General features: G+C 41.4%; 1 protein-coding gene across 10 annotated transcripts in view; it reads left to right on the plus strand.

The window, feature by feature from the left end:
• Positions 1-25,306, plus strand: part of CIT (citron rho-interacting serine/threonine kinase) — a 173,913-nt gene that overhangs the window by 104,110 nt on the left and 44,497 nt on the right. For 7 of the 10 annotated variants that reach the window (XM_027956519.2, XM_027956521.2, XM_027956520.2 and 4 more), the window contains 7 exons: positions 728-853; positions 4,185-4,280; positions 8,610-8,726; positions 9,691-9,800; positions 10,830-11,004; positions 15,207-15,404; positions 24,871-24,924. In XM_027956519.2, coding sequence (XP_027812320.1) covers positions 728-853; positions 4,185-4,280; positions 8,610-8,726; positions 9,691-9,800; positions 10,830-11,004; positions 15,207-15,404; positions 24,871-24,924 — 876 coding nt within the window. The remainder of the gene's footprint in view (positions 1-727; positions 854-4,184; positions 4,281-8,609; positions 8,727-9,690; positions 9,801-10,829; positions 11,005-15,206; positions 15,405-24,870; positions 24,925-25,306) is intronic. The other 3 variants (XM_042234636.1, XM_042234637.1, XM_042234638.1) reach the window with 1 other exon arrangement.

Here is a 25,306-nt window from a genome sequence, read left to right on the forward strand (position 1 = left end):
TCCAGGCTCATCACCACCCCTTGTACCATCCCAAAGCCATTAGCGCTTCCCTATGTCTTAGATTCATGAGACTATCAGCCGTTTGACCCACACGTGCTCCCCTTGCCATGTTCTCCTGCTTCCCCCAAACTCACCTTATGGAGCAGCCCCTCTGTGCTCTACCTGGGGTCTAAGCTGGCCACCTCCGTGCTGCTGCTGCTGCTGCGCCCATCTTTATTTGAAAGGCCTCACCTCTCCCCTCGGCCCTCTCCCCTCCAGCCCGCTGCATTGGCCCCCTCCACAGCTCACATCTCCTCGACTCCTCCCTTCACCTGCTCAGTTCAAAGCTCTCTTTCCTGCCTGCAACCTCCTGCAGTGCTCCATACCTGTGTGCTTCATGGCTCTGCCCCTTCTCACCCACTTTATGTTTACTTGTCTTTCTCTTACCTCTTCAAGGGCAGGCATTCTGTCGACTTCCTCTGGGTATTTTCCAAGATGCCTAGTGTGGTACTTTGCAGATAGTAGGTGCTTGGTAAATATTTGAATGAATGAATGCACTCTTGTAACCTACACAAGCGAGTACTACTCGGATTCCAGAACCGTGTCTTCCTCGCCGTGGCTCTGGGTGCCTGCGACTTCTCTTCCCTGCCGCGAGCGTCCGCTTCCCGAGGGCCCTGTCCCTCGGCGCAGGCGTTGCGCCCGCAGCCGTCACCCCATTAAAACTGTCTGATTGATTCACGATCTGCAGGAACGCCGACACTCTCTGGAGAACAAGGTAAAGAGGCTAGAGACCATGGAGCGTAGAGAAAACAGACTGAAGGATGACATCCAGACAAAGTCCCAACAGATCCAGCAGATGGCTGATAAAATTCTGGTGAGCAGGAGCCAAGGTTGGCAAGTTCAACGATAACAGGTTGCAGAGGGAAGGGGGTCCAAAGAAGAAGCAGCCACCGGCACAGGGGAGGTTGTCGCCGAGCGGGCGAATTAAGAGGAAGTGGTCTTAGCGGATGACACGTCAGAGACTAGCATGAGTAACCTTACATGTTGGACTTTTCAGCACTGGTAACAGATCCATCAGTATGGTTTTTTTTTTTCTTTTTTTTCGCTCTGTTTGCTACTGCCTGACCTTTAGAAATACGAACGTGCACACGCTGTCATCTCCAATACATTTTTACAGGAGGATTTACGTACTCCTATCAGCAGAGTTTTGTATGGCTGTTAACATTGCAAATGCTCATTTAAAAAAAGAAGGGGTAGGGATTCAGGGCTTTAAGACTAACACTCAGATCCTCACTTTTGCAGAGGAAAGAAGTTAGTCACGCAGAATTGTTTTTCTCCGAGTAGTATTTGTCATAGATCCATGTTCACCCACTCACTTTCTCTGCTACAGTTGGTTATTATTCTTATTAGTATTTTCACTTTCCTTAGATGTAGCAGATCTTTTTTTTTTTTTTTTTAGGTTTGTAATCACAGTGATTCTGTTTTTGGCTCTGATCAAATTAACTTGATCAAGGAAGGCTTGGGTGATACTTGCCAACGTGTTGGAAGTTTTGCTCCTCCCAGGGTGGAAGGCAGGTGAACCTTTAAAGGACTCTCCTTGAATTTCAGTCCCCAAATCAAGAATTTGAAGCCACTTTGGGGAGTGTGTTCATAGCCCCTTCCTTCCCTGCCCCTGGGAGAGACTCTGGAGTAGTCGACCATTCCTCTCCACCATAAAAAGGCAAGGTGGTAAGCAGGGTGCTTTCTGCCTCCCTCTCTCTGTCTCTCTCTGCATCACTTCTGGGAAATGAGTCACCAGCAACTATATGAACTCCAGAATGACCGACTTATAGGCCTATACTATACCAAACAAAACCCAATAAAAACCTGACGCTTCAAATCTTTACATCTCTGTCTATATTCATGAGCATGTGGGTATTCTTGAACAAATAGATGAAAAGAGAAATCAGTTAAATTGTTTTGCTTTGACACAGTCTTCATAGATCCGTCTACACACAAAGGCAGATGTGACTGTTAGTCTACTCTCTCTGTTCTCTCGTGCCGTCATCCAAGTTTCTCTTGGCAATTGTCAAGTGTGTGAATTTTACCGTGAGTCAAGTGAATTCCCACCGAGATTCCACCACTGCCACCTCTTGCTTGGTGCGAACGACGTGGTTAAGTCTCTTGTGGTTGCAAAGTGTTTCTCTGTTTAATGGTGATGTGTTCATTCATTCATTCAACAAATATTTAATGAGCTTCTACTATGTGCCAGGCACTATTCTAGGAGCTGGAAACAGCAGCGAACCGAAGTGTTTGCATAACAGGACGGAAGAGTCTGATCCAACACATGTAGAAAAGATAACGTTTTAAAAAATGACAACAACAACAAAAAATGCCAAAATGCGAAGAAGTCAGATTTTAGAATGTCTGCTTTTCCAAAGGTTTATTTGCAATTAAAACGTCGGAGTGTAGAGTTCTGCATTCCTGGATTATATGTTGCAAAGTCCCATTCATACATGGATCAGAAATTTGGTCTCAACGTTGTGCATCTCAGATGTCTGAGTTTTCAACCTGTTGTCAGTTTGATTTTCATTCCTGTGCCATCTTAGGAGGACTGAAACTAAGACAATTATCAAGTGATTTCTAACGTAAAGGAAAAGTAGCAGATTTCTTTTTCCAAGTATGTCTTATTACCTAGTACCTTTGTGGTTGTGACTTCATTTATCAGAAAGTACCTTTTGTTCAAGAACCTGGTGCTTAGGCTGTTAATAAAGTATCTGGAACAGGAGCAAAGAGGGGTCCTTAATACTGTTACCTAATGATGATGCTCGGAAAGTCATCTCAAATGTCATTTGCATTAAAGTATTTGCTATTCTGATAAGAACTTTCAAAACAGATAATGGGGGTTCTCATTATAGCAGAGTCTTTTGCTTTAATAAAAAGACCTCATTTCTGGGGATCCTTTAATATACCTAAAGCCCTTAAAGTATGTTTTTATTACTTAACATCCTATTTACGTTCAACTTTTCAAGATGACATCTGTTAGATTGCAACAGATCTTGTGCACCTGGTTTTAACATTGAATACTTTACTGGCCCCCAAGTCAAAGTCAATGCTTACAGACTTCAGAATTTCAAAAGCTTAATCAGTACCATTTCATGTGTGTGTGAATCTGAAAGTATTTTTTTCTCCATTTTATAGTCATATCCTGTATAATTTCCTCATTCTTCAAATTCTCATAATTATTTCCATTTCAAAGAAAATCTTCAAGATAGTGTGAAGAGATGAAAACTTGGAGTAATGACTTTTGATATTAGTAATTAACGAATGGGTCCAGATTCATAAGAATTAATGTAGATGCAGATAGTTTCATTTAGAGAATATTTCAGTAAGTTGAATGCTGGCTTTTATATGACCAGTTTATAATATGTTGCAAATGAATTGGTATAATTTCCAAATGAATTTTGTTTAAAAGCATAAATCTTAATAAGAGAATAAAGAGGACTTTACATTTGAGCTGTTTATATTACTCCAAATTCTCTTCCTATCTTCCACATATGTGTACACATATTTATGTCATTTTTAGTCAATTTTATGTTCTGCCTTCTTCCCATTAGTGTTACATCATCTACACATGATATCATATGAACATCTCTAGATAGTCACATTCTCCATATTACTAGTCAGTTAAAATAATCATTCAAAACTCAAAGTGTTTGAAATGTTATATTAGTTTTTCTTCTTAGCTAGGGTTCCTGTGCAATCATTTTATTAATGAGGAAAATATAAATTTTTTTATCATTAAAATAAACAAAGTAAGTTTCCATTACTTTTCTTGTTTAAGGCTGTCATTGGAGCAACAATTGCCTGAGGTTCAAGATAGTGGTCAGGGGCTGTGCACTGTATGGAATTTTGAAATTGTGTTGCCTCGTTACTCTCATTTCTCTAAGCAGAGATGAAGAGCTGCCTTTGACCTGTCACACTGATAGGTTTCTGATCCCAGCCCACCAGCTGTGTGTGTATGTGTGTGAATACTTGGACTTGGAAGTCCCAGGGCCAAGGCTCAGTGGTGGTTTCCTTCTCAGGAGCCTTAGAGGCTAGTTGTGAGGAAGCACACGCCTGTTGTCTCTGGTGCGTGTGCCAAAGCCGTGTTTCCTCTGAATGTCTGACATGCATTGGCTCTGCCCTTCCTTCACACACCTGAGCATCTCCTCTTTTTCGTCTAGGAGCTGGAGGAGAAGCACAGAGAAGCCCAGGTCTCAGCCCAGCATCTGGAGGTGCACCTGAAACAGAAAGAACAGCACTATGAGGAAAAAATTAAAGTAAAGACACTTTCTGGTTCTCTCTGCCCTTCCTCCTGTAGCACCATGTAGCTCCTCTCTCTTCCCAGGTGCTTTGGGCCACTTCCTGCTAGAACAAAGGACTGTCTGGGGTAAATGCTGTCCTCAGGCCATGATGGGGGGTTTTATCCATGGAGGGGGTTGGAGATCAGAAGTTCAAAAATAGTTTATTTCAAAAAATTTGGTCATCGTGTATCTTTAAATATTTAAAGATATCGTTAATATATTAAAATATTTAAAATATATTTAATAAATCTTAAAAGTATAAAAATAATACATCTTTAAAATATTTTTTGACCCACTGTCACTCAGTCCATGAATATTTAGATTTAGACAGACTCATCATTTCGTGGCTTTTAATTTCCTTCTTGCATCTTAGACCTAGATCTTTGTCTTTTATATAAAGTGTATCCTTGAGGACTTTCTTTAGTGGAGATAATGCTGGTGCCAGCCTCTATGTTTTGTGTGTCTGAAAATGTCTCTGTTTCTTCCTAGTTCTTGAAAGATGTTTTGACAGGGCATAGATTTCTAGGTTGGCAGTTATTTCTTATGATACTTTTTGAAAATATCATTCCATTGATGTGTTTGGCTTTTATTATTGCAGTTGACAGTCAACTGTCAGTCTAACTGTTGCTTTCTTTGAAAGCAATCGTTCTTTTTTCTTTTAAAACTTTGTTTTGTCTTTAATTTTCTGAAGTTTTACTGTGCTAAAACTTGACATGTAGACAGATACAGAGTTATTTATTTATCCTTCTTGAGATATACTGGACTTTGGAATATATTAAAAAAAGTTCTGGAAAATTATTGGTCATTATGTCTCAAATATTGCCTCTTCCTCTTCTCTCTTTCCTTCCCTTATGAGAATTTGATTAGGCATGTGTTAGGTTACCACTTGTCTTTTGGTGCTGCATTCTGGTTAAGCTCTAATTGATTTTCCAGGGTACTAATCCTTCCCTGTCTAATCTGCTGCTAAACTCATCCATTGAGTTTTAAATTTCAGTTACTGTATTTATTGGTTTCTTGTCAGTCTGTTTGGTTCTTTTCCAAGTTTACTAGAATATTTAAGACAAGAACTTTTCATTCCCTGCATTCATTTGAAGCTTATCTTCTGCTTCTTTAAACTCATTAGCATAGTTATTTTTCCATCTATAACTGATGATTCCAGTATCTGAAGTATCTGAAGGTCTGTTTCTGCTGTTGTTTCTCCTGGTTCTTTTTTATGGTGTCTGTCTTTTTGTGTGCCTGGTCAGCTGCTCAGTTTCCTTGGCAAATTAATGACGGGGATTCTTTGAGACCTTGAATGAAAATGTGTGCCCACTTTGGGGGCATCCCTGGGCTTTGACTTCTCTATTTCCTTACCCTTTGAGGAAATTGAAAATGAAGCTCAAGTTTTTTTTCAGCAAATGCCTGAAGTTCAAAACAGCCTTCTGCACTTCTTACCTCTTTGGGTTTCTGCTTTCACTTAGATTTAGTCTGTAATTTCTTACTCTCTTGCCAATTCTTAGGTACTTTTGGGAAATGTTTTTCATATTCTATCTAGCATTTTAAGTCATTTTTCATAGAAGAGCTGGCTTAAGTAATCCAGTCCACTATATCAAATAGTGAATTAAATTATTTCACTTATTGACATTATCATTTCATTTCAATTTTTAGTAGTAAGTTTGGTGGCCAGAAGTGACCACCAGCCTATTTCCTTTTAAAATCACACCATATTTTCATTGTGATTTTGGACCAAGCCTTTAATTATGTCTTATGTTCTTGAGAATCAGACATTGATTGGTCATTACATCTCAAATACTGTTATTTTCCCTTCCAAGTCAGACATTGAAGGAGTCTTTTAATTTTTGTGATGATTGTATTACTGGTTTGTTTGGTATCCTCAAAGATTTAGCTGTTTCTATTTTGGGGAACAACAAGTATACATACTCACATAGCATCCTCACGATCACTATTCTGGCATCCTCTCTTTCACCCCAGGGTTACTTTTGGTTATTTTTCATTGAAAGAAATACAAGGAAAGAACCTAGAATGGACCTTAGTTTTAGTGTGAATGCCCGCTTTCATACATTTTCAACTTTATCTGCCAATTTTTGGTTTTGGTTCTTACTGGCTTCTAGACTTTTATCTTTGAAATAAACTACCTTTCAGAAAATTATGAGAATGTTTACATTGTCCCCTGCACCTTTGCATGTTACCTTTGCAAAGTTCATTCTGTAATTTGGGTGAGTATATTGACTTTCCTGTCAGAAAGTCATGTTTTATCTTAAATTGATATAAATGTCTACAGTGGAATCTCTGATTTCAAACAAATTCCTTGCTTCCCTCTCAGGCATCATCTTATTCATCCTTCTGCCAGGTTAGCCCAGTCAAAGCCAGGATGTGTGCCATTTTGATAAAGGCTTGTCCCTTCTGGCTCATACTTCTTTGTGTTGGTATTCATTGCTGCCAAAATGGAGGTCTTATTTTTTTTTTAATGTTTATTATTTATTTGAGTGCACAGGGTCTTAGTTGTGGCACGCAGGATCTTTTAAGTTGAGGCATGCAAACTCTTAGTTGTGGCATGGGATCTAGCTCCCTGCTGCTGCTACTGCTGCTGCCAAGTCGCTTCAGTCGTGTCCAACTCTGTGCAACCCCAGAGACGGCAGCCCACCAGGCTCCCCCATCCCTGGGATTCTCCAGGCAAGAACACTAGTTCCCTGACCAGAGATCAAATCTGGGCACCCTGCATTGGGAGCGTGGAGTCTTAACCACTGGGCCACCAGGGAAGTCCTTGGGGAGGTCTTATTTTGAACAGAGTCATTCTGAAAATGGGCGTCATTGCTTCTTGCCTCGTAAGCAAAAGACTCCTTGTATAGGCATTATGTGTTCTTTGCTACCTTCTCGGTGGCAAGAACTTGGCTTTATATATCCTAGAGAATGTTAAGGAGAGATTTGTTTTCTTCTTCCTTCCCTCCTGGCTTTATGAAACCATTTCTTTTTAGTCAGCTCTGCTTTGTGGCCCTGTTTTATCCCCTGTAAGGCCATTTTGGTAATAATTGTGATCATACCCCAGATTCGGTCCTTTACTTATTCGTAATTTTAGAATCGCATCCTGACATCCAGGAGAACAAGCGGCTTATCCTCTTGAGGTTCATCCCTCCTCCCATGACCCCGTCCTCCACCTCTTATTCTTTTCTACCAACTTTCACTGTTTTTTTCATCAGTTAGTTCTCATTTAAAACCCTCTTTGAAATTGTCCTTTTCATTCTTTATCATGCAGGCCCCCTCCCGGCTCACTGGCTCTTTTCAGGGACGATGTCCCCATGAGCTGTGAAGGGCCCTTCACAATAGACAGTGTGGGAAAGGCAGATTTCAGCTCCCATCTGTGACCCCAATTCTTTGGGCTTTCTTCCCAGTATCAGATGTGGTGTCATTCAGAGAAGCTCAGTGATGAGAAACACAGGGTCAAAGGCTTGGCAAGTCATGATGTCGCCTTTCTTCCTCTCATTTTTGCTGGTTGTTTTGGCAACTGGTGGTGCTCTGTGTGTCCCCTCGCAGAACATTAGATCAAGCTGGTGGATGGTGACACCATTACTGTTTTATTTTTTCCTCTTGGGAACACTAGGTGCTTACAGTGGCATTCTCAGCACTGAGAACACATGATTTCCCTTCCCCTGGGAAAGGTTTCTCTTTCCAGTGACTTTTTTTTTTTTTTTTTTTTTTACCCCCAGCTGGATCAGAGGAAGGATTGGAGGAAAGAGGTCCCCCCAACCCATGCCGTCTCTTCAGTCTGTTGACTCCCCACCTACTTTATCAGTAGGCAGAATCCTCTTGTCCCTGGTTGTTTCTGAATGTCAGCTTTCCGTGGTCACACAGGTTTCCTCAGCCTTCAGCTTTCTATCCTTCCACTCCCAGTCTGGAGATAACGAAATTATTTCTGTACAAATTAAGAGCAAGCATTGTTCTGAAAACTGCTGGCATGTTGACTACTATAACATTGCCCCGAGGTACTAGCTGCAAACCATAAGATCTCTAGAGTGATCTTTCCCCGCCACCGCCCTCATTCTGGTGCCCACCTGCACTTTGACTATCCCTCTCTGGTCTTTTTGGGCGCTAATTTTAAAATAAATTCTTAGTTCAGGTCCTTCAGTTACTTGCCATTTGATGATCATGCTTGACTTCTTAACCTCATCCCAGCCAATAGATCTCTACCCTGGAGTTGGGGAAGTGCGGCTTCTCCGGTGCTTTTCCTCTCCTTTCCTACTTTTCTCCGGTACCTCTTGTTAGTCTGCTGGGCTCAGGACACTAACTTCTCCTTTTGTTTCCCCTCAGGTGTTGGACAATCAGATAAAGAAAGACCTAGCAGACAAGGAGACACTGGAGAACCTGATGCAAAGACACGAAGAGGAGGCCCATGAAAAAGGCAAAATTCTCAGCGAGCAGAAGGCGGTAGGTAGACGGAGTTGCAAAGCTGGTTTTCATGGGAGGGATTGTGAACCATGCCAGAAATCATGGGCTGGAGAAGAGTCCATTTGGTCTGTTTTATCCTGTGGAGTCTGTCACTAACAGAAAGCTCTCTCTACAAGCCCTTCCTCTGGTAAAATGTGGCAGTGGTGGCTTATGGCCAGTTTTGCCTTTCACACCCTTTAAGAACTCACACTTACCTGTATCAGCTAGAACTGTGACTTTTAAAACGTCCCCCCGATAACAAGCCCGGTGGCCCTTGGCCTCAGCCAGGCATCTTATTTCCTTTCTAATCCCTATAGGCAGATGTTTTCAGAAACCTGCAGCTTAAAAGATTCCCCTGTTGTGCTTGTTAATCTACTTATTATCTCAGACCCTACTGAGATTTTTCACATCAGAATCTCTAAAGGAGGGTCCTGGGAAGTGATATTTTTAACCAGCAAGCCCGTCCCCTCCCCACCCTTCCTGTCCTGGCCAATTCTTATGTTTCACTAAGTTGGGGAAGCTTTGATGTACAGAATCTAGGACAGTAAGGGCTGGGTGAGAAGAAATCACTCAGAGAACGACAAGCCCATGGGTGATAAGAGCAGGAGCTTGCAGATGCAAGGTTTAGAGGCTCCTGCAGGCTCAGGTCACATGCGGACGACACAGGGATTTAACGAGGCCTATTGACTCAGGGAATGCCAGGTTCCTCAACAGGTCCTCCTGCGTGTGTTTCCTGCAGGTCCCTCAGCTGCTGGGGGGATGTGCAGCCCCTATTGATAAAATGAACGAGTGCCATCGCTGGGGCTGTGAGATCTATGCCCCTCAGGGTGTAAGCTAGTTGAGTCTCTGGTCTGATGGTCCTGCCTTTCAGATGATCCTTCTCCCTGGCCCACGTGGCCTGTGTCATTCTCACTCCTGTGGCACCATCTGTGTGCAGGGTTCCAAAAGATCCCTTGTGTTTCAGATGATCAATGCCATGGATTCCAAGATCAGATCCCTGGAACAGAGGATAGTTGAATTGTCGGAAGCCAATAAACTTGCGGCCAACAGCAGTCTCTTTACCCAGAGGAACATGTAAGTATTCAGATTCTAACTGCGTGCCTGATTCCACTCTGATCCTGCCTCCTGGGGCGCAAACTCCACTATTCTGTGTGGTGGAGCCGAAGTGGATTTAATGACTCCCATTCTGGGGCCCAACCTCTGTATACTTAGGAAGCTTTGCCCCCTCTGAAGTGGTCTCGCTCTACCCTGTCTTCTCTTTTGAGCTGGGTTTTCTCAAATGCTTCAGATTCCCATCCCATCACAGAGTGTTTTGCTCTCTCTAATGAGTCTATTTATAGCTGGCTTCTGGAGAGCTGCCATCCTTGTTCCCCAGACTTACATCCTGTAATCAGTTGGAGGTGGTTGGTCTCCAGTGTGCCCAACTGGGCCATCTAGTTTCTGTTGTGAAGCTGGGCCCTTGGGTGTGAGTTTTGGGGGGTTCAGCAGGTACTCTCCTGTGATCCAGGAGCACTTTGATCTTAATCTTTTCCCCCAAAGAATTATAATCTCCAGGATTTCCACCCCCCTCCCCGCCCCTGCCACCTTAGATATGTCCCTTTAGAGGTCTTAAACATTCCCATCCTAGTTTAAACCTGCTTGGTAGGCTGATTTCTGATCTTTGAGTCATTCCAGCTTCTGAGCAGCCTGTGGTTAACAGAGAAGTGGAAGGAGTATCATTCTTTTTCTTATGACCCCCTTTTCCCTAGGGCCCATCTCAGTGAGTCATTAGGGTGCTCTTGTACTCAGGAGGCCTTTCCTGCTGTCCTGTACAGACTAGAAAATAAAAAGGTCTACCAAAAGAGTGAAATGATAGTATCCCTTGGCCATACTTAATCTCATCAAGAAGAAACTCTGAGCAGTGGGGACTAAGTGGGCCCCAGGTCCCCCTGCTGGAGTCATGCACACGAGGCCAGGTCTGGACTGCACTAACCTGGGAACAAGTGTGGTCCACTTAACTGAGTCACACCTCTCTCTCTGTTTCTGCCTGTCCTTCCAAGGGGGGACATGCTCACCTCTAACAAGACTGTGATTTTGCTTGGCTCCTCCTACCACCCCCACCAGGAAGGCCCAGGAAGAGATGATTTCAGAACTCAGGCAACAGAAGTTTTACCTGGAGACGCAAGCTGGGAAATTGGAGGCCCAGAACCGGAAGCTGGAGGAGCAGCTGGAAAAAATAAGCCACCAAGACCACAGTGACAAGAACCGTCTGCTGGAGCTGGAGACCAGGCTGAGGGAGGTAAGAGTGAAGGGTGACCTCCCAAGGGTATTTGTTGGAGCACCAGAGACCCCAGCCAGCCAGGTGTCAAGCTCAAATCAATAGCCATCATGAATGGTGGTGAAGAGTACAGTCGGGACCACGGGGGTCTGGGTTAGAATTCCACCTCCACTTGTTAGGAGTTTGACAGCCTCAGGGCTGCTCCTTTATCAGGTTATGCAAGAATGACGTAAATTGGTGCACCTTCAAATGGGGGCAGAGAGATTCCTCTGTCCCGGGTCATGGAGGATCACGTGACCGTGTCCTCGCTTGGAGTTTAGCACATAGTATGGCTTAGTAACAGATTTTGTGGCAGTGGGAGACTAAGTGAGAAATCTGAACTTTAGGTTTGTTTGATGGAAGGTGATTGTTTTCAGAGGGATAAAGTAGCTGGGAAGGATAGCCAGGTTTGGGAAGGGAAATCCCACACATTTAGTTGTGAATATTTTGAGGTTGATTAAAGCTGTGACTTGACATCACCAACTGTGTATTTATTAAATGCCTGCCATTTGCCAGTTAGTAGCCTGATGGACAGTGGTGACAAGATAGACCCACCCCTGATCTGTGGGGCTGTCAACCCAGCAGGTTGGCTTAGTAGACACTGGCAGAGACAGAACTGGAACTCAGGAGGGAGGTCATTCTAAGTGGGACATCCCAACTGGGCGTGATGACTAAGGACTCATATTTGTGATGGAATTCTTCCAAGAGTGTATGATCTCTGTTATGGCAAAGACTGTTAAGCAGACCATCTTCAGTTAAGGACTAAACCATGAGGGAATTCTGACATTTAAGAATGTCGTCTTTGTTTGTACTGGAGTATTAAGTGAGGCTACTTCTCTGAAGGACCAGGGTTGGCAAGGTGTGGACCCCTCTCTATTAAGACCACGCGGCCTTTGTGTTGAAATGCAGATTCCTGGGTAGCTTCCTCCCTCAGCTTTTTAAATTGAATTGAGTTGAGCAGTGAGGGGATGAGGAGCAGGGATTTGCATTTTTAACAAGCACCCTGGGTGATGCTTATGCTTCTGGAGTTCAAGGACCATTGTTCTTGGTTGTCCAGAAGCCTTAGGCAGTGGTTTTACTTTTCTTATCCAGGCTATATTTTTACTCTTCAGTAAGTTTAACCACACTTCCCTGTAGTGGCAGTCTTAGCAGTATAAGTGTAAATAACTCAGATTTCTCTGAGCGTGGGAACGTTGGCTAACTGTCTTTTGCTTTCCCTTCCCACAAATGTCTTCTGTGTCTGCCCTGCAGCTGTTGTTCCACTGGGCATTAATCTAACCCAGGGAAGGTGTGTGGCTTTATTCTTAAATCTGTATAGCTAGCCCCGAAGGGGTGGTGTGAGAAATTTAGGACACTTCCAGAGAGGTTCAGGGCTGTATGTACTCTAGGGGAGTCTGGAGTTTAGCTTTATTGATTTATTTTTAAAATTTTTATGGGATGATTTTTATAGTTGCTTTACAGTGTTGTATTAGTTGTTGCTATACAACAGAGTGAGTCAGTTATACAGTTGTGTTCTTTTCCCGTATACATCATTACTGAGTATTGAGTAGAGTTCCCTGTGCTGTACAGCAGGCCCTTATTAGTTACCTATTTTACATATAGTAGTGTGTCTATGTCAATCCCAATCTCACAATTTATCCCTTTCCCATTCCCCCCTGTTAACCATAACTTTGTTTTCTATATCTGTGAGTCTTTCAGTTCTGTAAATAAGTTCACTTGTACCTTTTTTTTTTTTTTCAGATTCCACATGTAAGTGATATCATATGATATTTGTCTTTCTCTGTCTGACTTCACTCAATCTTAAGTCCCTCCATGTTGCTGCAGATGGTATTATTTCATTCCTTCTTACAGTGACTAGTATTCCAATGTGTATACGTACCACAGCTTGTTTATCCATTTCTCTGTCGATGGACGTTTAGGTTGCTTCCATGTTCTGGCTGTTGTAAACAGTGCTGCAGTGGGTTGCATGTATCTTTTTAAATTACGGTTTTCTCTGGATATATGCTGAGGAGTGGGATGTGGGATCATATGGTAGCTCTGTTTTTAGTTTTTTAAGGAACTGCCATACTGTTCCCTATGGTGACTGTATCATCAAAATCCTATTGGTTCTCTAGGTTACATCTCTTGTCTTTCTCCTCTTCATGCCTATGACCTCTGACTCTTGGGTTTTACCATTCCCAAGGAGCCCTCTAACCCCCTGGACCTAGATGGGATGTCTCCTTTGGGTCCCCATAGCCTTTCATGATTAGCTTATTCCCTGTGTACCTCTTGGCTGTCTTCATTAAACAGAGCTCTCAAACAGCAGCAGGCATCTCTTATTTGCTTGGTGTCCCCATGTCCAGCACAGGGTCTGGTCCTTAGAACAGTTTATCACATTGGTTATGTCAGCAGTTGTGCCACGGTCTTCCACATCTCCATGCCTTGGATGTCTTGCTTCCTCTGCTTGGAGTTTTCTTTCCCCTCTTATCTGCTTGTTTGGCTCCTGGGATTCTTCAGTACACAGATCCACGATTACCTTCTCTCCCTCTCTTCTGTGTTCCCACATTTCTGCATGTCTGGACCATTGCACTTGATCACAGTGTATGGCAGTGGTTGGTTTTTAGTTTTTCTCCCCAACTTGAAGGCAGAGACTGTTTCATCTCTGTATTTCTTTATATGTAGAATTTGCCAAGTAAGTATTTCTTGAATAGATGAAAGCTTGAGTAGATACATGGGTAGACGGAGTAAGGAATGATTAGTTCACAGTGTGACCTTAATTCAGGTTACCTGATGAGAACAAATCAGAACAAGAATACTTAAAATAAGTAGAATGCAGTCTGTTGTTCCACTTGTAATCCCACTGTAAAGATGGCCTTGTTACCATCATGATGTTGTTCATGGTTTTTGTTGTTCAGTCGCTAAGTTGCGTCTGACTCTTTGCAGCCCCATTAACTGCAGCACGCCAGGCTCCTCTGTCCCACACTGGCTCCTGGAGTTTGCTCAAAATCATGTCCATTTGATTGGTGATGCTATCTGACTATTTCTTCCTCTGTCATTCTCTTCTCCTTTTGCCTTCAGTCTTTCCCAACATCAGGGTCTTTTCCAGTGAGTTCGCTCTTCTCATTAGTTGGCCCAAGTATTGGAGCTTCAGCTTCAACATCAGTCCTTTCAGTGAATATTCCAGGTTGATTTTCTTTAGGGTTGACTAGAATTGATCTTCTTGCAGTCCAAGGAACTCTCAAAAATCTTCTCCAGCACCACGGTTTGAAAGCATTAATTTTTCATTGCTCAGCCTTTATGGTCCAACTCTCACATCCATATATGACCACTGGAAAAACCATAGCTTTGACTATATAGACTTTTGTCAGCAAAGTGATGTCTTTGCTTTTTAATATGCTGTCTATGTTTGTCATAGTTTTCCTTCCAAGGAGCAAGTGTCTTTTAATTTCATGGCTGCAGTCATCATCCACAGTGATTTTGGGGTCCCAAGAAGAATGTCTGTCACTGTTTCCACTTTTTCCCCTTCTATTTGCCATGAAGTGATGGGACTAGATGTCATGATGTTAATTTCCTAATGTTGAGTTTCAAATCAGCTTTTTCACTCTGCTCTTTCACCTTCATCAAGAAGCTTTTTAGTTCCTCTTCACTTTTTGCCTTAAGAGTGATATCATCTGCATATCTGAGGTTGTTTGTATTTCTCCTGGCAGTCTTGATTCCAGCTTGTGAATTATCCAGCCTGGTATTTCTCACGATGTATTCTGCATGTAAGTTAAATAAGCAGGGTGACAATCTGTAGCCTTATTGTACTCCTTTCCCAATTTTGAACCATGTCCATGGTCAATGTCCATGTCCATGTCAGTTGTTCCATGTCCAGTTCTGTTGATTTATGTTCACTTTTAAATATTTTTCTAATGATAATCATAATTTTCATAGATTCTTGCTGTGTGGGTTTTTTTTAAGAAGCTTTCTCAAGCACTGTAATAAAGGAAAGGAAGGGATGCTCTGTATATATGTTATATATACTCTTATGTGTTCTCACTCCTGTTGATTTTGAGACTCATCGGAATCAGAGCTGTTTTATTCCATTTTTTTTTCCTTCTCAGTTGAGTGCTGAGAATTTGATTCCATGACCAGATTTAAGATGCGGGTTGTGTCTTGGCTTTCTCTTCAGTTAAGGTCAATAAGTCTCTCTGTGTGTGTTTTAGGTCAGTCTAGAGCATGAAGAACAGAAACTGGAGCTCAAACGCCAGCTCACAGAGCTGCAGCTCTCCCTGCAGGAGCGTGAATCCCAGCTGACAGCCCTGCAGGCAGCACGGGCGGCCCTGGAGAGCCAGCTCCGCCAGGCCAAGACGGAGCTGGAAGAGACGACAGCAGAAGCAGAAGAAGAGATCCAGGCGCTTACGGTAGGATGTGTGTGGCGCTGAGGATAGCTGCTCACTTTTAAAAGTGCCAAGAAAGGAAAAAACAAGCCAGAGAAATGCTTAATAGGCAGAAAGTTGACTTATGTAGGCTGCTGCTTTTTGGCACTGGTATACTAGATCAAGTGAGCTTTCCTAAAGATCTTGAAAGGTTCCACCTTTGTTTTTGTATTTCCTTCTTTATAAAATCATCATCACTATATCTTAAATTTCTGTTTAACCAAAGTCTACCTGGGTCTTCTATTTAGTTTTCAATAGTCATTAAAAAAAATCTTAAATATTATAGTAGTCTTTCTACCATATTTCTATTTTTGTTTTGATTAACCTCATTTGTATTCCCTTTTTTCCCCCCTCAACCTTTAGATTCTGTTTTGAATCTTACTATGTATTTGGTAGATTCTGGATGGAAATGATTCTAACGAATGAGAAATTGTTTCTGTAAAAGGGACCTGGCTTCTCCGCTCTTTCTGAGAGACTGATTTGCTCACATGAAGAGGATTCTCAGAAGATAGATCTTTGGTGGTGGGTGGTCCCTGGATCTAGACCTTAGTTCTTTCTGCAGGTCTCAAAATGTACTTTGTTTGGCCATTTCCACAATTGATCCTTCTCATAGAGTCTGACCTAGGCTAACAAGACTGATAAGAATTTTATATATGAAATGCCAACTTCCAAGCTTTACAGAGAGACATATATCCATCTAGTTGACCAGGATACTCTGGGTGGCTAATGTTCACCCTTTTCCCCTTCAGCAAAACCTAGTCATAAGTCCCTTTTCTCTTGGAAGGTTGCTTGGTGGATCTGGGCATAGAGAGTTGAATGAGTTTAATGGCTGGTATCAATCAAGTGCATACATTTCTAATGGTAACATACTGTTCTTGCCAAGCGGATGGGCACACTCATGCCTGCTGGTCAGGATACCCTCTTCTGTGGGCAGGGCACAATGCAGCTGATTGGGTTCAGTGCCTTTTTCAATACCTAAGCGAGTATCTTATTCATTCTGATTCATTTTTGGATGCTGTCCCCATCTCTGTCAGTGAGCATCTCTAAAGCATCTTTCAGAGTAGGATTACTTCTGCAGATGATCATGGACTTTTGTTGCTTATAATTTACCCTGTTTAAAAGAATGTATGTGTATGTGTGTAAATAATATATATATACATATATATTTTTTTTCTTTTAAGTAATTTTCTTCTTAGACGTTATCTTCCATTGTTTGGTTTGGGGACCAAATTGGAAACATGATCTGAGAGTTCCAGGGTCCTTATGGTCCAAGATACAGGGGTTTCCAGGATTCTGGGAATGCAGAGTAACTCCTTTGTAGAAGTTGCTTGAGCATCCTAGCTTTTCCAGGACTTCAGCCAAGTTCAGATATTGGTTGCAACCTTAGTTTCTGTTGTTTTCTCTATGAAAACACTCATTAAATGACACCACATGCCGCCAATATTTTGTTTAAAGAAATTAGTTACAGTATTTGTTTATACCCTGCCTTGTTTCAAAAATGGATTGGAAACAGTTTGGAAAGATAAAAACAGTATAACAGGATAGAATAAGAAAAGTCTGAGAGAAAGGAAATCACAAAAGGAAAAAAAAAAGGGGTAAGAATGAAATGAATATATATGGCAAGAAGGCTTATATGCTTTCTGGAGTGGGGTGAATGCAAAAAGAGACAGCCAGAAAGTGTTTCTTAGCTGCTAAACAAGACACCTAAAATCCAGCCACTATTATATTTAATGCTTTGTATATTAATATGCCACCCTCCCCCAACCCCCGCCTCAACCATGAACCTCCCTAGCTCTGAAAGGAGGAGACATCAGTCATTTAATCCATACTTGATGAGCACCCACTGTGTGCTTAGCGCTGTGTCTTTAGCTTTTTCTCCCCAGGGGACTGGCCTGTAGTCCCTCAAATCCTATTAGTCAGGAGCAGAGGAGAAGGACACGTTTATCTCTGCTCTTGTGGAACTGGGAAGGATCTGGTGGCTGTGCGTCTTACCTTGCCTGTTTGGAAGCAGGAGGGTTTGTTTGCATTGCTGTTGTTTGTTTGTGGGGAGATTAGTCTTTCAGTCCTGCCTTGCTGCCAGTTGGAAAGCGCTGTGTCTAATGGCTGCAGGACGCCTGCACAGCAGCAAGTCACGACTTAATTTAGTCAGATGAGATCACTGCCTGAGAGCATCTTCTTAAAAAAAAAAAATGAACTTTCCTAAGTCTGGAAACTGGGGCTGTACAGTTCTCACAGATGAAGATCCCTTGGAAAATTGGGCTTGTTCACAATGATGGCAGGAAAGTGCCTTTGGTCCACGGCTATTTGTAAACGCATCATGCAGGAATCTAAACCCCAAATCGGTTTGCTTCAGTTCAGTTTGAAGGCTATGGGTTTTTTCTCTCCCCTCCACTTGATTATGTCCCATAAACCTGGTAATGGACCACAGGTGGCTGATGCCTGAATGGCTTTGTTGAATTTGTCCTGAAGTATATATTTTCTGAGAGAGAAAATGATCACAGATGCAGCACCCTCCCCCTCCCTGTCTCATTGTTCCTGCCCAAGTTCAGACCCACTGTAAGCATCAATCAAATTCAATCAGCTGCATCCAGAGTGATCTAGGTGGTTTGTGTGCTTTACAGCAGGCTGTTTTATCAATAAAAGGAAATAGTCAAATGGGCTATTACTGCTCTAATTCTAAGAGTTGGCCACTTTCTCACCTGGGAGGGGAGCAGTTACCCCCTCTGGCCTCTGTCCCTGGGCCAAGTTAGATGGAACACAGTTAAACGGGAGTTCTCCATTGATGAAGTTTGGCAGGGGGGCCAGCCATCTTCCTAGATTTTATTTTTTTCTCCCACTCACCCTTTCCCTAGACTTCCCTGGAAGCTCAGCTGGTACAGAATCTTCCTGCTATAGAGAAGACCCCTGTTTGATTCCTGGGTTGGGAAGATCCCCTGGAGGAGGGCATGACAACCCACTCCAGTATTCTTGCCTGAGAATTCCGTGGACAGAGGAGACTGGCAGGCTACAGTTCCTGGAGTCGCAAAGAGTTGGACATGGCTGAGCGACTTTCACTTTCACCTTTTCCCCACCTTGTCAATTGTATTTGCATTGAAATTCACTGGCCATTTAAAGCTAAGATTAAGTCAAGGTACAGACCAACAGGAGAGTCAAATTTATACAAAAAGCCATGCTTTTAAGATGCTTCATTGCTTATTGGGGGAGGAGAGAATTTTTCCATCTGGAATTGAAATGTAAGACTCCATGTAATCCTTTTGTGGGAGAGAATTTGAGCATGTACACATCGTTGCATGCAGACACATGATGTGATGGGAATGTTACTCTGAATGGGTCCGCAGGGCAGAGGAGCAGCATGGGCCCTGTGTCCACCAGCATGGCCCAGTGAACATGCTTCATGTCTTTCCTCATGCTCTTTTACTGATTTGGCTACATGACTTATGGCTAAATAATCAAGAGTTGAAAGCTAGAGACACTCAAGAAAGGGATCCTCCCAACAGAGTGTGATGGTGGCATCCCAGGATTATCCTGTTTGATTTCTTAAAATCATTAGTCAATGCATGCTCTTTTTCTCTTTTATGAAACTGTCAATCATTGAATTGAATTAGTAAGCCATGGGCATGATAGGCAAGGCAAGATGTGAGCTTGGGTCACTTAAGGTGACAGTCTTGCTTGGTCCCTGCCTTCCCAAAGAATGGGGTGAAACCTGTGTTATAGGATCCTGATTGTGGATCCCAGAAGACAGACCTCTAAACATGAGTTTCCGTTTTCACAGCTCTGTGGGTATTTTCTCTCTTCAAGGCTGCATAATAATTCTCTTTTCTTCATTCCTCCTGTAACTTTCCTTAAAGAAGATATAAGCCATGCCCAAAGTGAGTACCTCTCTGATTTCCCAGCTGCAGTCTGTCCATTCTGCCTCTTGCCACTCAACCCCTAGATCAGTGGTTCTCAAGATGGGGTCTGTGGTTCCATGGGGGTCCTCAAGTTCAGATTATTTTCATAACAATACTAAGCTGTCTTGTGGCATTTTTCATGGTGTTAACATTTGCACCAATGGTACAAAGTCAATACTTTTATTTTAAAATAAATACTAAAGATATGTTTTAATTTCTAATGTGGTAAATATAGGTATAACTCACATAAACAAAAGCCCTTTGGGGTCCTCAGTAGTTTTTAAGGGTATAAGTCCTTATTCTCTGTAACTCCTAATATCTAATTAACATGGATATTTTATTGAGAGAAGTCAAAGCTTGTCTTATGTATTTTATTACCTTCATATATACTATTGTGTGACCTTTTGCTTCTTTGTGCATTTTACAACTTATTTCAAAGAAACATAAAACATGTTTCTTGCTATTTTTAAACTCAGATCGGTTTGCTCTTTGTTACAGTACTTCCAGCAGTCACAACAGTGTTGGTTCTACATCTTGTGTTTATATTTCAGTCAATAATAAGAAGTCATAAAGATGGTAGTTCCCTATACTATAACCACAGAGAAGATTGCTGTTTGATGTGTCAAAATGATGCAAAGGCCTCATAATGGTAAATTATAATAGAAATATTAGTGATTGGAATTTCAGACTACTGTAGAGTAGTTAAACCAGTTTTTAATGGTGCGGTGTTATTTGGAAACTTTGCAATTAGTCAAAAAGTGGAACAGGAACAGGGCTTCTGTTCCTCAGTCAGCTAGAGAGCTTTTTTTCTAATGATCACTGCTTAGACTTTGAAGAAGTTAACTTTACCTTTCTTTAGCTTCTTGTTTCTGTCTTTGAGAGATATTACACCAAATAGTTATTTAGAATGGAAGTTGGCAAGCTACAGCCAGTGGGCCAAATTTAGTATGCTTCCTGTTTTCTGCAAATAAAGTTTTATTGACACACAATCATGCCTATTTGTGTACATATTATCTGTGGGTGCCTTTGTGCTATGAGAGCAGAGTTGAATAGTTGTGACAAAGACTGAATGGCCTTCAAAACCAAAAGTATTTATTATCTGGTTCTTTAAAAAAAATTGTTCACTCCTGTAAACTCCTAGAGTTCACTGACTTAAGGGTGGTATTTCTTCCTCCAGGATACCCACAGATGAGATTCACAAGTAGTACAAATAGCCATGTTTCTACTTTGGATAAATAGTAGTCTTGCCTTTTTAAGTTAATAAATCTTGTATCGTTGCTGGGCAAAAAGCTGAGTTTTGGGGAAAAACTATAATCTTTTAAATTAGTTGATGAAAAAAATTATTTGAGAAGTTGATTCTAAGTGATAACTCTTGATTTAAAATGTGTAAGTCTGCAGTTGCTGGTTTTTGTTTTACCATGTTTCTAGTCCTCTTTTATTTTATGTAAATTTAAGACTTTGTCATCTTCTGCCTAAATTTCCTTTAACATTTCTTATAGTATAGGTTTACAGGTGGCAAATTCCTTTAGCTTTGGGATGTCTGAAAAGGTCTTTATTTCACCTTCATTTTAAAATGTTTTTATTTATTTTATTTTTGGCTGCACCGGGTCTTCCTTGCTGCCCGTGGGCTTTCTGTAGTTGCAGCAAGCTGCGGGCTACTCTCTAGTTGCAGTGCACAGGCTTCTCACTGCAGTGGCTTCTTTTGTTGTGGAGCATGGGGTCTAGGGTGCATGGGCTTCAGTAATTGTGGTGCAAGAGCTTAACTGCCTCATGGCATGTGGGATCCTTCAGGACCAGAGGTCAAACCTGTGTCCCTTGCGTTGACAGGGAGATTCTTAACCACTGAACCACCAAGGAAACCCTCCCCTTCATTTTTGACATTTTTTGAAAGAAATTTTTGCTGGCTATAGAATTCTGGGTTGACAGGTTTTTGTTTTCCTTTCAGTAAAGATGTTGTTGCACTTTGTCTTCTAGCTTCCTTCCTGCCAAACCTCCCCAACCTCCCTGTGAGAAATCTGTGTTCTGTTAGTTTCTCGTTAAGTAACTTGTCTTTTTTTCTGGTTAGTTTCAAGCTTTTTCTCTTTATTACTGGTTTTAAGCAGTTTGATTATGATATGATTTATTCCTTTCATGTTTACTCCATTTATTCCATTCCTTTCATTTATTCATTTCATGAAAGCTTAATTCCTTTCACGTTTCCTGTGCCTAGGGATCATTTAGGCTTTTTCATCCATGGATTTATTTTTTCATTGACTTCAGAAAATTTGTGGCCATTATTTCTTCAGATATTTTTTTGGTCTCACCTCTGTACTCCTTCAGGGATTCTGAGTACATGTATATCAGGCTCCTTGGAGTTACCTCACAGCTTATTGATGCTGCATTAATTTTTTTAAAGTCTTTTATTTTTCCTTTATGTATTTTATTTTGGATCGTCTCCGTTGCTTTGTCTACAAAGTTCACTAATCTTTTTTTCTGCAGCATCTAATCTAGTCTTTTGTTGTTGTTTAGTTGCTAAGTCATGTCTGACTATTTTGCAACCCCATGGACTGTAACCCACCAGGCTTCTCTGTCCATGGGATTTCCCAGGCAAGAATACTGGAGTGAGTTGCCATTTCCTTCTCTGAGGGATCTTCCCAATCCGGGGATTGAACCTACATCTCCTGCATTGGCAGGCTGATTCTTTACCACTAAGCATGTGGGAATCTTAGTTTATGGCAAAATAGAGATACTATAAAGTATATCACAGCTAAATTAGGTGATGAATATTTTGACTTACTTATAGACCTTTTTGTTTTAATTTGTTTTGATTTATAATGTGGTATTGGTTTCTGCTGTATAGCAAAGTGATTCATGCTCTTTTCCTATATGGTTTATTACAAGATATTATAGTTCCCTGTGCTATACAGTAGGACCTTGTTTATTTTACATATAGTGGTTTGTACTTACTAATCAAAAACTCCTAATTTCCCCCCCACTAACCCCTTTGGTAACCCCTTTTTTATGCCTGTGAGTTTGTTTCTATTCTGTAAAGAAGTCCATTTGTGCCATATTTTAGATTCCATGTATAAGTATTATATGATATTTGTCATTTTCTGTCTTCACTTAGTAAGATAATCTCTAGGTTCATCCATGGTGCTGCAAATGGCATTATTTCATTTTTTTTTATGACTGAGTAATAGTCCATTGTATGTATGTACTACGTCTTCTTTATTCCTTTGTTGATGGACATTTAGGTTGCTTCCATGTCTTGGTTTTTGTAAATAGTGCTGATATGAATTGGTATGCATGTATCTTTTTGAGTTAGAGTTTTCTCCAGATATATGCCCAGGAATAGGATTGCTGGATCATATGGTAATTCTATTTTTAATTTTTAAAGGAACTTCCATACTGGTTTTCTATAGTGGCTGCACAAGTTTACATTCCCACCAGCAGTTTAGGAGGGTTCCCTTTTCTCCATATCCTCTCTAGCACTTATTATTTGTAGACTTTTGAGTGATGGCCTAGATTTTCTGATAGAGGCTAATATTTCCTTTAAAGAGGAGGACCACTTTTTCTTCTGCCTCAAACTGGATTCTTCTTTGGGCTTTCATAGCTAAGCAAATGGTGCCATAATTTACCTTGTCTCCCAAATCAAAAGTCTGTTAGGGTACCCTTGGCCTCCTTGTCCATCAGCAGCTCTTATTACCTCTGCTTCCAAAAAAGATCTCACCTCCATCCGTTTCTCTCCATCCTTTGCCACTATCCTGCTCCAAGCCATCATCCTCTCTTCCTTAAATGACAGCAATAACCTCCTCAGTGGTTGTTCCACTTCCTTCTACATTTGTCCTATTTTGATGTTTTCCTTACAGCATCCACAAAACGATAGGCCATGTCATCCACATCTTAAAAACCTCTGTTGACCTTTAGTTAATTGCATTTTGAATGAAATCCAAACTGTTTTCTGGGCCTTCAGGGTTCTGGGCCTGCCTCTGTACCATCAACTTGGGCCACATTTTCCCTCTTTTGCTGTGACTTAGACAAGTGATTTTCAAAAGTCATTTGGCCACAGCCCACAGAAGAATACATTATACGTTACAGTCTACTACAAGGGGACATAAATACTGTGTTTCATTAATTTTTAAGGTAGCTAATGAGGATGTATCTTATAGCCTATATATATATTGTCATAAGGACATAAACATATCATAGTTTCATTAGCAGTATTTCTGTTTCTTAATGTTACATAAAGCTGTGGTGAATTTTACAATTGATAGCAACTTATACTTGATGAATTATGTTCATAATAATAAAACAAGTTTCCAACAACAGTACTTACCCTTACTGTCCAAGATGCATGCTGTTGTTTTCTAATCTATCCTGTTTATTCCATTTCATTGGATAAAACAAAACAAAAAACCCCGTCTTGACATCCTTGCTCTCATGTTACAACTTGAAGTATAAAAAACTGTTGTAGCCACTTAGTCCTGTTTTATTCCCCATATGCACCCAACCCTTTCTTGCTTTAGGGTTTTTGCAGATGCTCTTCCCTCTTCTTTTATGTTCTTTGCATGGCTGGCCCCTCGTCATCCTGCAGATTTCAGTTTAAATGTCACCTCTTCAAAGAAACCCTCCTTGACCACCCCATCTAAGTAAGTTTCCCCCCTCACCCTTATTTTTTTTCCCTTAGGCCCCATTTGTTTCCTTCATAGCACTTGCCACTGTTTGCAATCATGTGCTTGTTTATTTTCTGTCTGCCCACGTCAGAATGAAGGTTAGGCCACATGAGCTATGTCTTGCTACGGTGTCTGCCATGTTTTATGTACTCGAAAAATCCTTGTCAGATGAATGAATCCTGCTGTTTTAGAGTACCTCGACCTTGGTGAAAGCCTGTATATTTACTTCAAGGTCTAAATAGGATTTCTGAATCTCCACAGATTGGGATTTAATTTTTTTTTTTAAAGTCCCTACTTTGTCCTGGCTATTGTCCTGTATTTATCTATGTGTGTGTGTTCTTTCTTGGGAGAAGTCTTGGGGCAGGGGGCAGGCAGCCAATTGGAGGGAAGAGGGAAAGGTTAAGAATGGGGAGTAAGACAAATAAAGGAGACTAAAACTTCCTCCTATGTTCTTTTCCTTTCTTCTGCTAGTCCCTAGTTTAAATCTGAATGTTATATGTATTTGTACAGGGTATAAGTGAAGTGAAGTGAAAGTCGCTCAGTCGTGTCTGACCCTTTGTAATCCCATGGACTATACAGTCCATGGAATTCTCCAGGCCAGAATACTGGAGTGGGTAGCCTTTTCCTTCTCCAGGAGATCTCCCCAGTCCAGAGATCGAACCCAGGTCTTTACCAGCTGAGACACAAGGGAAGCCCCTGTGTGGTCTAAATAGTTAATTGCTATCAATAGGCATTGTGTATTTCTGTAGCTTCTCATGTTGGGCTTGTCTTGACTAATTCTTTAGAAAAAAAGTTAGTGGGGCAGCTGCAACAGGGTTCTTGGCTTGTGATTTTCTTTATTTGACCCATAGCATGTAGAATTTGTATTCCACCCTATGAAAAATTTATAATCAACTTCTTACCTTTTAGGCACATAGAGATGAAATCCAGCGCAAATTTGATGCCCTTCGTAACAGCTGTACTGTGAGTATTAACCAAAGATGATGAAAATAACATGGAACTAAAACTGAGAAGGAAAGGGGGAACGTCTCTTTCTAAAATCGGTGGCTGATTTTTGATATAAACTTTCAGCTTGAAGCAGTTGATGTGGTCAAACTGATGCGGAAGTTTCTAAGCCTCAGAAAACCTTAGTTTCTTGGGTTCCTGCCAGTTTTAAAAGTTTAAACCATCCTTCATGTTTGGAGAAGGCTTGTTGGAATGGTCAAAATAATTCTCCCTGCAGAACCACTAATAGGGTCTCAGTAGCTGCAACAAAAGTCCCAAGGGAGCTCCCCCTCCTTCTCCAATCTACAAGTTTCTGTCTGAGGTGGGCCTGAGATGGTAGGGGCAGTTAGATGTGTCAGGC

The sequence above is a fragment of the Ovis aries genome, chromosome 17 (assembly GCF_016772045.2).
Source record: "Ovis aries strain OAR_USU_Benz2616 breed Rambouillet chromosome 17, ARS-UI_Ramb_v3.0, whole genome shotgun sequence".
In the NCBI taxonomy this organism is placed as follows: Eukaryota; Metazoa; Chordata; class Mammalia; order Artiodactyla; family Bovidae; genus Ovis; species Ovis aries.